Source organism: Eurypyga helias, unplaced genomic scaffold (assembly GCF_000690775.1).
Source record: "Eurypyga helias isolate BGI_N326 unplaced genomic scaffold, ASM69077v1 scaffold17780, whole genome shotgun sequence".
Lineage (NCBI taxonomy): Eukaryota > Metazoa > Chordata > Aves > Eurypygiformes > Eurypygidae > Eurypyga > Eurypyga helias.
The window spans coordinates 258-16,475 of record NW_010226441.1 but is presented as its reverse complement, the minus strand read 5'-3'; the positions used below and the strand labels follow the sequence as shown (position 1 = coordinate 16,475).

The 16,218-nt window shown below is 43.0% G+C and overlaps 2 protein-coding genes across 2 annotated transcripts in view; one reads left to right on the top strand and one right to left on the bottom strand.

Moving 5' to 3' along the window:
* Positions 1–2,259, top strand: part of LOC104510810 (isopentenyl-diphosphate Delta-isomerase 1) — a 5,572-nt gene extending 3,313 nt beyond the window's left edge. The window contains exons 3-4 of the mRNA XM_010153177.1: positions 610–740; positions 1,840–2,259. Of these exons, the coding sequence (XP_010151479.1) occupies positions 610–740; positions 1,840–2,157 (449 nt within the window). The 3' untranslated portion in view covers positions 2,158–2,259. The remainder of the gene's footprint in view (positions 1–609; positions 741–1,839) is intronic.
* Positions 2,260–4,970: 2,711 nt separating this feature from the next.
* On the bottom strand, positions 4,971–16,009 carry GTPBP4 (GTP binding protein 4). The gene is given in 16 exon segments (XM_010153165.1): positions 4,971–5,158; positions 5,672–5,806; positions 6,823–6,888; positions 7,724–7,921; positions 8,831–8,931; positions 9,326–9,377; positions 9,487–9,564; positions 9,812–9,922; positions 10,335–10,424; positions 11,056–11,121; positions 11,210–11,401; positions 11,916–12,008; positions 12,368–12,468; positions 13,508–13,644; positions 13,722–13,825; positions 15,818–16,009. Coding segments are annotated over 16 exon segments (1,869 nt in total). The 3' UTR covers positions 4,971–5,005.
* Positions 16,010–16,218: the final 209 nt, after the last annotated feature.

The window sequence follows — 16,218 nt, the reverse complement described above, 5'->3', positions numbered from 1 at the left end:
CCTACACTCAAGTGTAGTTTGTAGGTAATGAGACTATTTTAGATGCTTTTGAGCTAGACTTACAGACAACAGGTTGGCTAATCACAGTTATTCTACATAATTCATAAATAATTCTTTATATATCTGAAGCAGGGTATAGGGGGTCTGGCCTTTAAACACAAATCCTTAGCTGCTTATTTACTTCTACTAATTGTCAGCTGGTCTTGAACCTTTGGGAGTATTTTCAATATTCTGTTGCATATAAACTCCCCAAAGTGATTTTAATTAGCATTTGCGTGATAAACAACGTCTTTATAAACTGGCTTTCTAAGCAGATGCTCTCTTGGGGGTAAGAATGCATGTGTTCGTGTGTATCGAAATAGTACTACTGCAAGCAGTAGTTGGTAGAGGCAAATCCTGGTGCAAAATAGGTAAAGAAAAATAAGAGGTGAAAATATCTTCCTTCCTCTCTGACCCATCTACAGAAGAGAAACAAAGCTGTGGTGCATTGAATAACTGTCCTACATCTTTCGGTTTCTTTGGTTTGGGGTTTTTTTCCGGTTGTTTTTTGGGGTTTTTTTTTCAGTGGTTTATACGTGTGAAAAATGTACCGATTCGAACTTCTTGCAGATTGTTTTACCAACACTTGCTGTAGTCATCCTCTGAGCCATCCGCTAGAGCTGGAAGAAAACAATGCCATTGGTGTTCGGAGAGCAGCGCAGAGACGGCTGAAAGCAGAGTTAGGAATTCCCATGGAGCAGGTAAAGGAAGGAGGGAGAAACGGGAATTCTTGCCAGTGTTTGCCAGTTTACAGACTAACTGCATCGGGTAGACAAGGGTCAGGCTAAAACCCAAAAATGAATTAACTGTGATGTGGAGAACTTAGTGAATTTGAGACTACTTCATGTATATTCCAGAGTCTCAAAAGCTGGTATCACTAAATGATATTTAGAGTATTCCACTGCTTAAACTAAGCAGGAGCCCCAGAGTAAATCACAGTGCACTGCAGGACCGCATTGTGTCAGGCCTGGCTCTGGGTTCTCAGGTGTCTGCCAGCTGGGCTGGTTGTCCTCCTTCCCCCAGGCCGGTTGCAGATCAGGGTGGTGCTCTCTGCTCCTGGAGGGCATCGCTGTGACCTCCTGCCAGTGCCTGTGTACGAGCCCCTCTGCAATCACGAGTTTCCTATGGGAAGTAGGGTGCCCTGGGCACTCAGTGTTGCGTCCAGAGCAATGACACAGCCCACCTCTGGCACCTTCCTTGCTGGTGGCAGTTCAGGAATGTGCAGAGAGCAGGGTCAGGCTGGCTGAATTACGCTCGTGGCTGAAATCTCTCTCTGTGATTTGTAGCCATGTTTGTGCCACGGAACACAGGAGAGCAGTGTGCTGCTGGGAAACACTATGGTTAGGTAGTCTCCAGAATGAATTACCTGGTCTGCCACTCGCACAGAGACCTGGCAGATGAAGGTTGTACGTGGTCTGTCAGTACGCAGCTCTGACCTGGGCTTTAAGTGGCTGTCGAGCCTCCTCGGGAGGCGAGGGGTAGGCACAAGCGCTTGTGTTCATCAGCGCCTCTGTAAGTGTGTGTTACGCCCTGGTAAACTTTGTTTAAAACTTACTGTATCAAAGAAACCCATTCAAAGTATTAAGGGGTGAGTCTGCCTAGAGAAATGCTGCACAACTCCTGTTATCAGAGTGCACTACCTTGATTTCCATAGTAACTCTCCGTGGAGGAATACACGGCAATTGTACACGTGGGGGAAAAGCCTTCAGGGAGAGGGTGATGGCCGGTCGCCCTGTCGTAAGGCCTGAGAGTGCTGTTGTTCTGGTTTGGTAACAGTTCTGACAGATGTTGCGGTTGTAGGTAACTCCAGAAGAAATCTCCTACCTGACACGAATTCACTACAAGGCCAAGTCTGATGGGATCTGGGGTGAACATGAGATAGACTACATCTTATTTGTACAGAAGGAAGTCACGCTGAATCCCGACCCTAACGAGATCCAGAGCTACTGCTACGTGACCCAGAAAGAACTGAGACAGCTCTTGGACAAAGCCTCCAAGAATGAAGTTAAGATTACTCCGTGGTTTAAACTAATTGCAGAGACTTTCCTCTTTAAGTGGTGGGATAACTTACCTAGCTTGAACAAATTTGTTGATCATGAAAAAATACACAGAATGTAAACAGCTGGGGTGGAAGGTGCCGGAGGCTAGCAGTGATGTGCTGTCTCATTAATGCCACGTAATTCCTGACTGGAGTGCAGGAAAGTCATCCAGCTGGAAGCAGTTAACATAGCCCAAGTCTCTTCCTGTCCCCCCAGCCCTGTTCTCTTGGGCGAGTGAAGCTTTGGTGTCATGTGAAATGGGTGATGGTAACGTAAGAAACCCCCTGGGTTTGTCTTTCTCCTTTGCCTCGAGTGATACAAACCATCCTCAGCCAGTGTTCATCCCCCAGGTTGCTCTTACTTCCTGGTGTAACTACACCAGCTGTGAGGGAGCTCGGGTGCCTCCTGTCCAGCTCCTTCCCAGGAGCTGGTACGTTCCCAACTGTACACGACTGCGCCTCCTAGAGTAGTGACTACAAAAGAATAGAGTTCTGCATTGATGTTGAGAAGACTAGTTGCCTGAAGAAAAACCCAATTAATTCAGACTAATGAGGATGATTGTAATTGCAGAAAGCAACGCTCTCCAGCTACTCTGCTCTATAATTAACCATGCACATAAAAGCCTAAGTACTTGGATTGTCTGTGCGGACTGAGTTTCACTTTGACGTGCTGCAGTATGTGTCATTAGATAATAAACACTGGGGTGTTGTTTGGGCTTCCCCCCCTGCCCCCTTTCTTAGGTGATGACCAAGTACTGGACATCTCTTAGTTTTAGAAGGTTAATTACACCCTATGTAAATATCTAACAGAGGAAGTGGCCTGTCTTCAGAGAAAGGATACGCATTCTTCTCCACCTTCCGGAAAAGGAACCTATCTTGATACAAGCCTTTTTTCCCCGTAAGATCTACTGTAACAGCCATTCCCAGAAAACTCAGTCACTGTGAACTCCTGAAGTCGAGGCTGACAGCTGCTGGGCTTAGAGCAGGGCTTAATTCCTGTTAGACGCCGAGCCACAGTACGAGACCTTGCGGGCCATTGCTAGTAAAGGTAAAAGGGAAGGCTTTTATCAGGAACACAAGTAATCAAGTCTATCTGAATTTGAAGTAAAGGTTTGGGGTTTTTCCCCCTCAAAAAAAAGCTGAATTGTGATGTCTTCTGTTAGCAGACTGCTCCATCTATCTTTCTTATCTTCTCCCAGAGATGTCGTGATGATACAGGATGTTGGTGGTACCACTCCTTGCATGCTAACCATGGCTGCACAGTCGGCTTTAGGTTTCGAGGTGAAACTACCTTTTCCCCTGGTCAGCCTGTTTCTCACCCGGCTGTGACTGCAGCACTGAAGTGTCTGTGCCGGAAGCAAACGGCAGCGGGTGAGGGAACCCTAATGCTGTGTAACAGCTCCCTGAATTCAGAGCCATCAGCCACCTGACCCAAGTAATACACACCATACTTTCCCAGTATTTCATATACGGATTTCCTACACGTGAGATGATGATTAAAACACCCCACCTCAAGGCTCGGACTGCTGTTTTCTTTCCAGCCACATGGAGAACAATCCCTGACACGGCTACGCTATCGATGACCCCATGCCCGGTCAGTGTCCCTGAAGCCAGGTGGTGGGGGGGTAGCAGGATGGGGGGTGCGTAGCAGGGCACGTTCTCATTTCCAACCAAGCTCTACTTTCCTAGTTCAAGTGGCCAGCTCGGAGCAAAACGTGTGTAAGGAACGTGAAGTTTTGCTTCCAAATCCCTTAAAAAAATCAGGTTTTTCTTGACATCGAATTTCTTTGCACCATTACAATACATTTTTAATACCAAATTTGTTACCTGAATGATGCTCCAGTGTGCTAGAGGTAACACCTACACACCCTTCTTACCCTGTCGTATTTAAAAATTGTTTAAACCCAATAATTTAAGGATTCTTCCCCCTTACCTTTTTGAGGTTTTGTTTAGTTTTAATGCGCATTTTGTCGGATTCCAGTTTAGTCTTTAAAATTGTGCATTTTAAGTGTCTTTTTCAGACAATACATTTACAATGCATAATTTCACTGACCTCTGTAGCCAATTCCTACCTTGTTCTTGACCAGCTAGGGGCAAAAAGAGAGTGTTTCACACGTGACAAGGTATTTTGCCTTGAATGGGTACAGAATTGTTGTCTCTCAGCCTCTAATAGAAAACATCTTGCTGAGCAGAGGATCACAGCAGCATACTTGACATGAATTCAGGACATTCCAGTCTGATCCTCATTTTTAGTATCTGGAATACTGATCGGAAGTATCAGAAGCTGGGAGCCTTTGCCTTCCCGGCCCATGCCATTCCAGGTTCTTACAGGTGGCAGGTCAGTACTAAAAGCACAATCACTCCTCCAGCTTCAGTCACGGCTCAGCTCCGTGAACCGGCAAGTGCTTTTCCCACTCATCCCACCTAGGCCCAGCGCCTGGCACCAACGCTGTGTGGTACCTGCCAGTCTCCCCCTGCTTCCCCGCCGATTTCAGCCTTCGCCTGCAACATCAACCCATCACTTCCTGTGCTTGCATCGCAGAACTCCGCTGCACACCGAGCACCCAACCTGCCTGACGCAGCACCTTAATCCGATGGCAGCCTCATTAACACACAGTTCACACTGCTAGATTCAACCTCATCTCAAATCTAGTTTTACACAGAGGGGTAAATGCTTTACTGCTACATGCGAAGCAGTAGTAAGAAAATGGAACAAAGTCGTACTTTTTTCTGCCACTGGTGCCGACACGCTTCTCATGGTATTGCTTGGAACTGCAAGATCCAGCTGTCAGGACTTTCCTCCTCTGAGCTTCAAGTATCTCAACCACCAGCACAACCCATGTGCTTTTTACACACTCTGTATTGCTAAAACGGAAGACAGGACTAGGAGTTGGTTTTAATAAACTTGGGTTTAATTCAGTAGACTGCTTATCTTCTCTGTGTTTTCCCAGATTTTCTCTTTCCAGCCAGCAGATGTTTTGGCTTCAAGTCAAATATGTGTCTGTCCGACTCTCCCTTCCTGCCCAGGCGATTCATTTTCTTCTGAGCTTTCTTTGCCATAGTCTTAACCTTCTTCACCATCTGTTTAAGAACAAACAAACAAACAGACATGCAGAGTCACTTCCTCAGTAACCTGGGTAACTGGCTTTACCTCTAAAAACCCACCAAGCTCAAGGACTTTAACAAGACATGAACTCACACCCAACACACGCCACCAGCTGCAGTGCCGCAGCAGGATCACTGCAACACACACTCATCCTCCATCGCGAAACCCTTCCCTTTCCAGTACGCCAACACTATGATCGCGCTATCCCCAGAATTCCTAACTTATCAGAGGTGGAACTCCACAGTTTGTAGAACTCCTCCTTCATACTTGCACTTACAGACAAAAATTTAAAGTTCACTTTCTTCGTCTGTATTACTACACCTTATTTTTAAGAATGAACGAGGCACTTTTGGGTTAAAATGAACAAAGTGAAGCTGCAAAGAGAAAAAAGATGAACCCCTGACAAGCATAACGAGCCCGCTGTGGAGTTTCCCAGAAGCACAATCATGCCGTTGTAACTGCTGCAGAGATAAATAACTGCAACCAACCTTCTCATCACGAAGACCAGAAACATCCCGTGGCGTGCGAGAGGAGCTGCGACTGCGTGCCACAGACTGAGGGGTTTCAGACTCGTCACGTTTACGCTTCCTCGTCACACTGCGGGACCTTCTCACATAATGTGCCTGAAATGCAAAACATCCCTTTAATTGGTAAAAACTGAATCAGCTCAGTTTCTAATACAGTCAGAAATGCCTTTCTGTCCTACGGAATATTCACATTTGGGTGGACGTTAGCATATGCTTTTCGCAATTATGAACTCCAATTTTCTGCTGTTTTTTTTTTTTCCTGAGCAGATTTCAAATAACTGATAAAGAGACATGGACAAAGTAATGGATAGCAATACTGAAGCAATTTAGCAACAGCAAAAAGCAACGAAGAGACCTGCCCTTGTTAGTGTCCTGTTTACAGGACAATGCCCTGAAGCATTTCCCTCATGAAGACTTAATCCCACGGCATAAGCACTGAGTTCCTCCTCACCGATACTGCTCCTACATCACCATGGCAAGTCAGCTCGGAGAAGAAGTGCCTACTTCAGATGCATAGTGTTGACACTCCTTGTTTCCTATCTCCATGTTTAGTGAAGGAATTTGAGGCCCCAAGAGCTAGACAGACCCAACACTGCCAGATTTGCTGGATCTTTTTAAAACTTCTGATAAAATGAGATGTCTCCCAAGGGCAAACCTCTGAAGTACTTCAGCTGCCTTACACAGAAAGATGCCAGCTGCCCTCAAAACTTCAATTACAACTCACAGAACTCATCAAGTGTAAGATAAGCCTGATCTGTCATTCTCTCTGACACAGCAGTCTCATCCAACAAAGCAAGCTTGAAAATCAAGTTATGTTTAGCCCCCATGCTTCAACCCTACACAAATTCCAAGAGCTCTGGCAGAAAGCACTGCATGTATGCATCTCTGATTCTTGATAAATGTTAGTTTATTCTTTCAGCCTCCCCAACACGTTCTGATCGCACGAATTCCAGTATCGACTGCCTCATCTGGGTTTCCTATTTTCTGAGTAATAGATCCCACCTCTCGTACGCCAACTGCAAGATGCATTTCAAATGTGCTCACAGAAATTCAGCATGTAACGAAACTGATCTCTTTGAGATAAACGTGGTGTTTAAATAGCAAAAACTTACATCATCTTTATTAGTCATGTCGAGTCCAAGATCAGTCATTTCTTTCTCTAGCACCTTCCGCTGGACCTGTAAAAACACGGTTCAGAAAACATACTTCTGTCAAAAAAGTATGGTTCTATCTTACTTTTTGTCTTAATATACCACCATAAGCCCACTTACAGTTACTACACATTTACTCCTTCGGTACAAGCCATAAGCAAGTGGTGAAAGTCATAACTGCACCCAGAAATCCTCCTCCAGAGGACTGCAATGTCCTGGCACTCCCTAAAGATCTTTCAGCTACTTTGCCTTATTTTGAGGGAAGGTGACAAAGAGAGGTATTTCAGCCAGAGAGGTCTCCTTCTTCCAAAAGGCACATGATTTGGGGAAGATAGTAAACACCGGGTGCAAAATCAGCAAGATGAATTTTCTCAGAATGGCTAGTTACCAACTGATTATTCTGCAATCATCTCAGACGGGTCAGAAGAGACACTGACATCAGAAAGTGTGATACCTGGCTTCAAAACATATATATCATCTTTTCCAGCATAGGGAGGGCTCCATAACAAATTTTGCATCATTTTAAGTATATAATTATCCTAATTATTTGCATTTAAAATAATAGTAATGTAAAAATATGATGCCACAATCCAGTTAAATGAGCTGAACTGTATTCTTGAAAAACTGTTTCTGCGATGTATGTGGAATCTTACAAAAGACTGGCTTGCGTGGCACAGAACGGAAAGGGCTGCTATCACTCCTGGTTTGGCTCCACGACCAAGTAGTGACGGACTCCCAGGAGCACAGAAGGAACCAAGAGCAAGGCAGAGGGCAAACATGAGAAAAGCAACCTGTTCCACTACCCAATATTGTTGTATATCTTCATAAAGTTATTTTACTACAGATTATGTTCTGTACTTGCCTTTTTAGCTGTTCTAGGCATCCTCGGACCTCGAGTGTCTTTTTCCTTTGACTGCAGGATTTTCAGTTTCTTCTTTTCTCGGATCTGTTGTGCCAACTGTCGGATTTCCATCATTTCTTCATCTTCACTTTCTGGTTCGCTGTCGTATTCTCCAGCAGCTTCTCTCAGCTCTTCCTCTTTCTCCAATTCTTCTAGTTTCTTAGATATCGAAAAGATAATATGAGAATCAAGATGCTCAAGATGCTCATCAAATCAAGCATCCATCAAGATGCTCATCAAATCCTTGACTTAGAGTCCTCAACATCACACTTGTGCATGGCCTGGGGCCATGACAGCGTGCAGACCCTTCAGGTGACTTGGTCATGACCCCTCCAGCCACACTTAATGCAGCTGGTGACAGAGATCACTGTGAAGCGACGGGGCACGCTCCCACGCAGATTGCCTTGATCGCATCGCAGTCTGGCTGCATTTGTGTGACTGCCCCACAGCTGCCCACTGCACAAACGCAGAGGCACTGCGAACTGTGCAGTTTCTGGGAACACACGCTAAAAAAACCGTTCTCTTTCTACATTTAGCATGAGCCTGGAATGCCAGCAATTCAGATGAACCCAACTGCGCAAGAGTGCAGGCTCCACAGTCTGCACTCACTACCTCTCCTTAACCAGCAAGAATTACGAGCAGCGCTTGTTATTAAATAAAAACGTTATAAATTGAGAATTCAGTCCCTTTCCGTTAACATTGTACTCCAGTAGACATAAATTTGGTGGTTGAATTTCATACTATTAATAATACATAAAGTTTGATAGCCACGTTGCTTCTGGCTGCAGTCAAAGAATGAAGAAATACAACTTCTCCTGCAAACCCCATATTTTAAGACGGAAAAGATAAGATCACCGTCATTCTGACAAGGTAAAGCAATTTTTCATTCTTGTGAGATTCTCTCCTTGCTCATTCAGAAAACAGAATCTTTTCCCATGGCAAGTGCAGACCATATAGAAGAACTTGTTCTCATGGCACAGTGTTTTAAATCTACGGACACAGTAATTTAAACTAAACAAATATAGGGATAAAGAGGCAAGAAAAGTGTGAAAAGAATGGAACACTCACCCTCATTATATCCGGATCAATGTAGTCAAGTATATTATGACCCTCCCAGATCTCTGGTATCTTATCATACTTTTCAGATGAATTCATTAAGTCCCAGTATTCTTAAAAGTATAGTAAAAGTTAATAAAGAGACAAAAATAATTTCAAAGAATGTTCAGTCACAAAAAATAACACTCAGATCACAATAAAAACCCCAAAATATCCCTAAGTGGCAACAATCTGATGGCATCTCTGACATTAGCAAACACTTGTGATCCCCCTCCTACTGCCAAATACTGTTCCGTAATGGCACGATCCACTGCCAAGCCAACATGGGCATCAGATACCCAGCTGAAAGAAATACATGCAGTCTCCCTCATACCGATACCTTCTTAACAAAGAGAGCATCAGGAATTAATGCGACAGCACAATATACAATGGAAGGGAAAACCCATGTGAATTAAGACTGAAATAGCAAAGCTTACTGCCCAATAATGACCCTTGTGTAATACTTACTCTGAAGATCCAAAATGTAATCATCTCCCATTTCAAGTTCAAGATCTCTCTCCTGCAAAGACATTCACAGGTTTTACATACCTTCTGATTTTAAATCTGTGTGTTATTATAACAAATGTAAAAACTGTCTGCTGATTTCCAAGTTAAGAGATGCCACTTACCAATTTCCTCCTGGGTGTGTCCACTTCCATGCGTTTCTTACGTGCCACAGCTCCCTCGGGTATGAAAGGCAGCCGCTCCTGAAATTAATGCCACAATCCACACCAGTAAAAAAGAGAAAAAATCTGAATTGGTATTACCACTGCAGAGAAATACATTTCTAAAGCATACAAAATCCCAAGCTGGCTCTCCCACCAACAAGGGCAGTTAGAGATAAAAAATAAGCCAATTTCCCCATATTCATCTGTTCACACATTAGGACAAGAGAATTCTTACCCTAAAGGACTTGGAAGGAAATGCACTAAAAAGAGTAAACATGCAGCCTACCTTGTTATCTCTTCTGGTTGGCATGGCCAAATGTAATCTATTCAATACTTCATTCACTTTATTTCCTTTCATTTTCATATCGACACGATGGGCCAACAGTCTGTCACAGGCCTGAAAGCGCACACAGCAACGTTAGGTAAGGAATGAAGCCTTCCTGATACAACCAATGGCACCATAGGCTTTCAATCCCAAACATCTGGCTTCCCATCTTGCCTTCCGTATAATCTCTTAACTCTCTAGCCCTCAAGGAAGCGGTGGATTATTTTATATAAGTATCATGGGAAGATGAATACAGTATTTCTTTTTTTTTTTTTTTTTTTACAATGAGCTGCTAATCAGAGAAAACAGAATTCAGAAAAAAACCCAGCAGTCCAAAAACAACCAACCCAAGTCCACTAAGGGTCAACAGGCTATAAAGGGTTAAGTTTGTCACTCTGGCACACAGTTCAACTGAGATGAAATTCATACAGACAAGGCAAAATGCCAGTTTTCATGTGGAATGAAATGGAGAGAACAGACTTACCTCTGTTTTAACTTGGATTACACCTTCTTCTGTTAGAGTACTTGTCTCTATTACAGAAAATCCTTCTGCTTCAAAGGTTTCAAATATTTTCTAAAACAGAAACATTATCCCAAAGATTTACATTCTGCCCATTTCTTAATAAAACGATACATTAAGGACAGAAGTTTTAATCCAATTATCAATACTGTTACTATTTCATCAGAATGTTTTAAAGTAGACAAATTTTACAACTACAGTTGCATGTGCTCTCTTTCTTCTTTTACCTTCTAAAAGGCACCTATCAATAAGCCATAAGGAGGAGAAAAACAATCAAGAGAAACACAAATTCTATGTGTCCTTGAATGCGTAGATACAAAAGAACTCTCTCATTGTCTGCAAACTCTTACCGAAATGGAAATTATTGAACGAGGCTGTTCAGCCTTACTCCAACTACAGTAGGAACTGAAAATGCTCACAGTGTCAGAGATTTCTGAAACCCCTAAGGACTGGCTTTCTGACTGGCATTTAGGATATTCAGGCAAGGACATACATCAGGCAGTACTTAAGAAAGATATGGGACAGGACCTGGAAAGCTACTGTCCATTACACTATTAAACAGCTGGGTAAAGAAATGGTCATGTAGAAGTTTTTGCCCGATACAAACGATATCCACCCATGACACCTGCACGTAGTAGTTGTGCAAATGTCTGGGGAGAGAGAGAGGCGGGAGAAGCAGCCTGACCTGACTCTCTTCAGGAAGTTCTGCAATCCTCTTCACATCACATTTGTTTGCAACAATTATAAGTGGCTAATAAAAGAAGAAGAAAAAGGAATCATAATTCAAGTTACCGTGTTATAAAACCCTGGGGTTTGTTAATAATGTAAACCAAACCCACCTTGTTAGCAAACAGTGGCTTAATATTTCTGAAGAGCTCTACTTGGTCCTCGAGGCTATGCCCGCACTGCTCAGACACATCCATCACATACAGCACGGCAGCACGAAGATGGGCTAGCGCCGTTATGGCCTGCATCTCGATGGTGTTCCTATCCTCCAAAGGGTGATCCAAAATACCAGGAGTGTCCACTACCTAAAATTAAAATAGTTAAGTCAGGCCTTATTACAGCATAATTGATACGCTATTTCAGGACATGTGCTTGACTTCTGGTCAATGTTGTCTGTGTTTAAGATAGCAGTGTTCCTTCCTTTCAGTCATAAATAAGACTGTAAACTCAGACAAACTGAGAAGGTGGAAGTGGAGTAAAGGGGTAAGAATGAGGTTTCAGAATAACCAACACTCCAAGTATCGATTTGGGAAAGCCCTGCCCCAACCTAGCCTGGAATTTGACACTGACTGAAAGCTAGCTGCCTTTAGTCAGTACTTCCATTTCCATTCCTCCCTCAATTTGCATACCCATACGTGTATGTTTTCAGAACAGATTTTGACTACTGCCCTCACCTGGCACACCCCGTGCCTGGCACAGCAGCCCTTGGACACAGCGTGTCCCATCAAGACACAAAAAGGCAGCTCACACTGCAGAATGGCAAACCAGACTACAACCACAAATTCTTTGAAGAAAATTCAGAATAGTAAGAGTTCTTACCTGCCAGCGCAGATACTTATAATCCATATGTCCCACAAAGAGAGATTTTGTGGTAAAGGCATAAGGCTGCACTTCTACATCTGCTCTTGTAACCTTAAAACGAGATTTAGTCACACATATTTACTGACATTTTCCTGAACTTGCAAGGAAGTGTTTCATAACTATAATACAGTTACTTTGGTACAAAAAAAGGGCTAAAAAACAGTTATTCTAGCTTCTCTGAAGAATTTACCTATCAGAAAATATGCTATTTTGGAAAACAGATAAATTTTTAAGAATGAAATCTACTGTAATTTTCAATTTACCACTCCATGAATTTCATTCCACCTCTACTCACACATTTGAATTTGCTCACATCAGAGAGTGTCAAAATGATACCAAATTGTTCAAATGTTACCTTATTTTAATTAAATGGCACCTCAGTATTATTTTTGAAAAAAACATCCACATACCTTATTTATAAAGCTAGATTTTCCAACGTTTGGGTAGCCACACAACAGAAGAGTTCGTGTGTTGGGATCGATGGTTGGCAAACGAGACAAATGTTGTCGCACTGAAACGGTAACAAGATTTTTTAAACATTTGTGCTAATTCAAGTTTTGCTGAAATGCAGTAACAATTCATATGCTGAATTGTCATATACAAATCAACAACTTTTCTGACAATATAATTTGATCATTTCCGAAAATGTGTAATAGCTTGTACCTATACTGAAGTACAGGAAGTATACATACAAGAAAAACAAGAAATGCAGTAACTGTCTAAAAAGGAGACAACTCTGTTCATAGAATCATAGAATCACAGCATGGTTTGTGTTGGAAGGGACCTTAAAGACCATCTAGTTCCAACTCCCCTGCCATGGGCAGGGACACCTTCCACTAGACCAGGTTGCTCAAAGCCTCATCCAGCCTGGCCTTGAACACTTCCAGGGATGGGGCATCCACAGCTTCTCGGGGCAACCTGTTCCAGTGCTTCACCACCCTCTCCGTGAAGAACTTCTTCCTGATATCTAATCTAAACCTCCCCACTTTCAATTTAAACCCGTTACACCTTGTCCTGTCACTACAGGCCCGTGCAAAAAGTCCCCCCCCAGCTTCCTTGTAGGCTCCTTCAGGTACTGGAAGGCTGCAGTAAGGTCTCCCTGGAGCCTTCTCCAGGCTGAACAAGCCCAATTCTCGCAGCCTTTCATCATAGGAGAGGTGCTTCAGGATGATCAGAATGATCTCCAGAATTTTAGAATGACCCCATCAAATCAGGCACCGTAACCTGAAGAAATAAGCCTGAAGTAAGGAGTAATGTTTGGAAAACGTTTAGCACTATTTTCTACATACATGTTAGTGAAAATAACAATAAATGAAAGCATGGCTGTGACTTTTAAGCAAGGAAAAACATTTTATAACTGTAAACACCATAAAACAGACTTTTCAAAGAGAAAACTATTTACTTAAAAAAAATTCTCAGTATCTGGGGACTCTGAAACCATTCCCATGCTTCCTGTGTCCATGTTCCATATTATTCACATTCTCCTAATTGTTATTAAGTACATTACACCCGATCCTCATGCCTTATTTTAGCCTGTCTATACCACACACCTTGCTCCAAATACTCCAAGCTTTGTTTCTGTCTTTTGATAATCGTGCACATTCGCCCCAGAGCAGCACGTTTCAGCTGTTTGCAGCGGTAGAGGGAATCCCCGTATTTCATCAGCCGCACATAGTCTTTAGCAACACTGTGGGGATAAGAAATAAGAATTTAGCCAACGATCAACCAGGTAGGTACAAAATCCAAGAAATTAATGTCCCTTACTTGTCAATCAAATTCTTGGCAATATTAATCTGTCCTAAAGCCAGCTTGTAGTGATCTTTGTCATAGAGAACATTCATCAAATCGGCATAAAAAGGATGAATATCCTAAAACAAAAGGATAAAATAAAATTAAGCCAAATATTTTTCTTCTTTAAGGTGACTATTTCTTGGCAACTATGTAGGTTCATTTTTTTTTCTCCCTGCACAGCAACAGAAATTACAATACAAGCCAAACTGTGTTCATTACTGTCTCATGTAAGAAAGATAATCTGTGTGATCATTAAATGCATAAATCTTAATTGCTTTGAATTTTTCCTGCAAATATGTCATAGAATCATAGAATGGTTTGGGTTGGAAGGGACCTTAAAGACCATCTAGTTCCAACCCCCCTGCCATGGGCAGGGACACCTTGCACTAGACCAGGTTGCTCCAAGCCTCATCCAGCCTGGCCTTGAACACTTCCAGGGATGGCGCATCCACAGCTTCTCTGGTAAACCTGTTCCGGTGCCTCACCACCCTCTCCGTGAAGAATTTCTTCCTGATATCTAATCTAAACCTCCCCACTTTCAATTTAAACCTGTTCCCCCTTGTCCTGTCACTACAGGCCCTTGTAAAAAGTGCCCCCCAGCTTCCTTGTAGCCCCTTCAGGTACTGGAAGGTGCTATAAGGTCGCCTCGGAGCCTTCTCTTCTCCAGGCTGAACAAGCCCAATTCTCTCCGCCTGTCCCCATAGCAGAGGTGCTCCTGCCCTCTGACCATCTTCCTGGCCTCCTCTGGACTCGCTCCTACCTGTCTATATCCTTCTGATGTTGAGGGCTCCAGAGCTGGATACAGCACTCCAGGTGGGGTCTCATGAGAGCAGAGCAGAGGGGCAGAACCCCCTCCCTTGCCCCGCTGGCCACACTTCTCCTGATACAGCCCAGGATACGGTTGGCTTTCTGGGCTGCCAGCGCACACTGCCGGCTCCTGTCCAGCTTTTCATCTACCAGTACCTCCAAGTCCTTCTCCTCAGGGCTACATATCTTGGACCCATTCATATGGAGTTACCATTTCATCTCTTGTTTTGCACAATATTTCGTATTACAGCTTCAAAGGCTTTTTTTCTTTTTAAATAAGGAAACTGCAAGAATCCTACAGAAGTACTTTCTAACAGCAAATTCATGCTATACCAATAGCATGAAACACAGCACCAATATACGCTCCTCCCTTCTCCTGGAAGCTAATTACATTCTGTCCAGGACTGGGTAAGAAGGGTTTCTTCAATGCCCAAATAAATCCTTCAGCTTTCCAAAGAAGCAGCATCTTTGGTCCCAAACTTTTAAACAAAATATTTCATCTACTTATGTACTTATTCACAGAAATTTCATTATGTGATGATAAACAAAATACAGAAGATATCTGTGGGAATTCTGCAGCAATACTCAGTGGATATAAAAACATCACCAAAAAATATGGTTGCAGGAAAACAATTCAAGCCTGAGTAGAAAACTGCCTAAAAAAAAGCCACACTGGACATGCAGATCCAGTTGCAATTGTTGGCAAGCTAAGACCACGTGTGTCTCGCCAGAGTATGTTTCCAGCACTATCCTTTATGGGGCAAAGAATAACGTTTATGTTATCCAAGTAAATGCTGAAGAACTGAAGATGGGAAGCAATGTGGTGTATTTGGATATTTCTTACTTCCTGCAAATATTTTCTAGGGAAGACTAACCATAAGCAGAATTTACATACACACACAAAGAAGAAATAAGCAGACACAACATAATTTAAAAACAACCACACTCTCTCCATTTCACAGCAACTTCTGCAAACATATCTCATCAGCTAAAACCTAATAAAACTCATCCTTCAATGACCATCCGTGGGCACAATTCAGACGACGTTTCTTAGTCAGAACATACAATTTTTGCAGAACAGGTTTGCCGAAAACTACTCCCAGCAGAATCTACTGGGAATCAGCCAAAATCATTTACACAGTGAATGAGCGATATGTTGCTTAAGCCAAAATAAACTCAGGTTAAACCAACATGCTGTTGAGGAAGCATTCCTCACGCCGTGAAAGGACAGTTCCTTTATGATCAAACGACACAACACTTACATCTAATTTGGGGAAATCTGTTAAGATCTGAGTGAGTCTATCATGGTAATTTTGTTGAGTATATTTGACTTTTCGCATGTAAAAATGTCGAATCCGATGGATTTGATAATGTTTGTGAATGACAGTTGGAGTCTTCCTCTGAGTCTTTGACAATGTCAAATCTATGAAGTCCTGCAATCAAGGAAACACCATTAATGATACAAATAGCCAGGTTCTAACACAGCCATACATTTTGTTTTGGTGGAGCAGCAGGCAGACCAGCTAAGTGCATCCACGGCGCACATGGCTTGCAACAAACGCTTTCGGATAGAACGCCCCAACCACGGGTTCCCACCCTGGGGTAGTAACAAGCAGCGTGCCCAGCCCCTCGCCAGCTGTTCTGTCACTTGACCGAGGGCTGG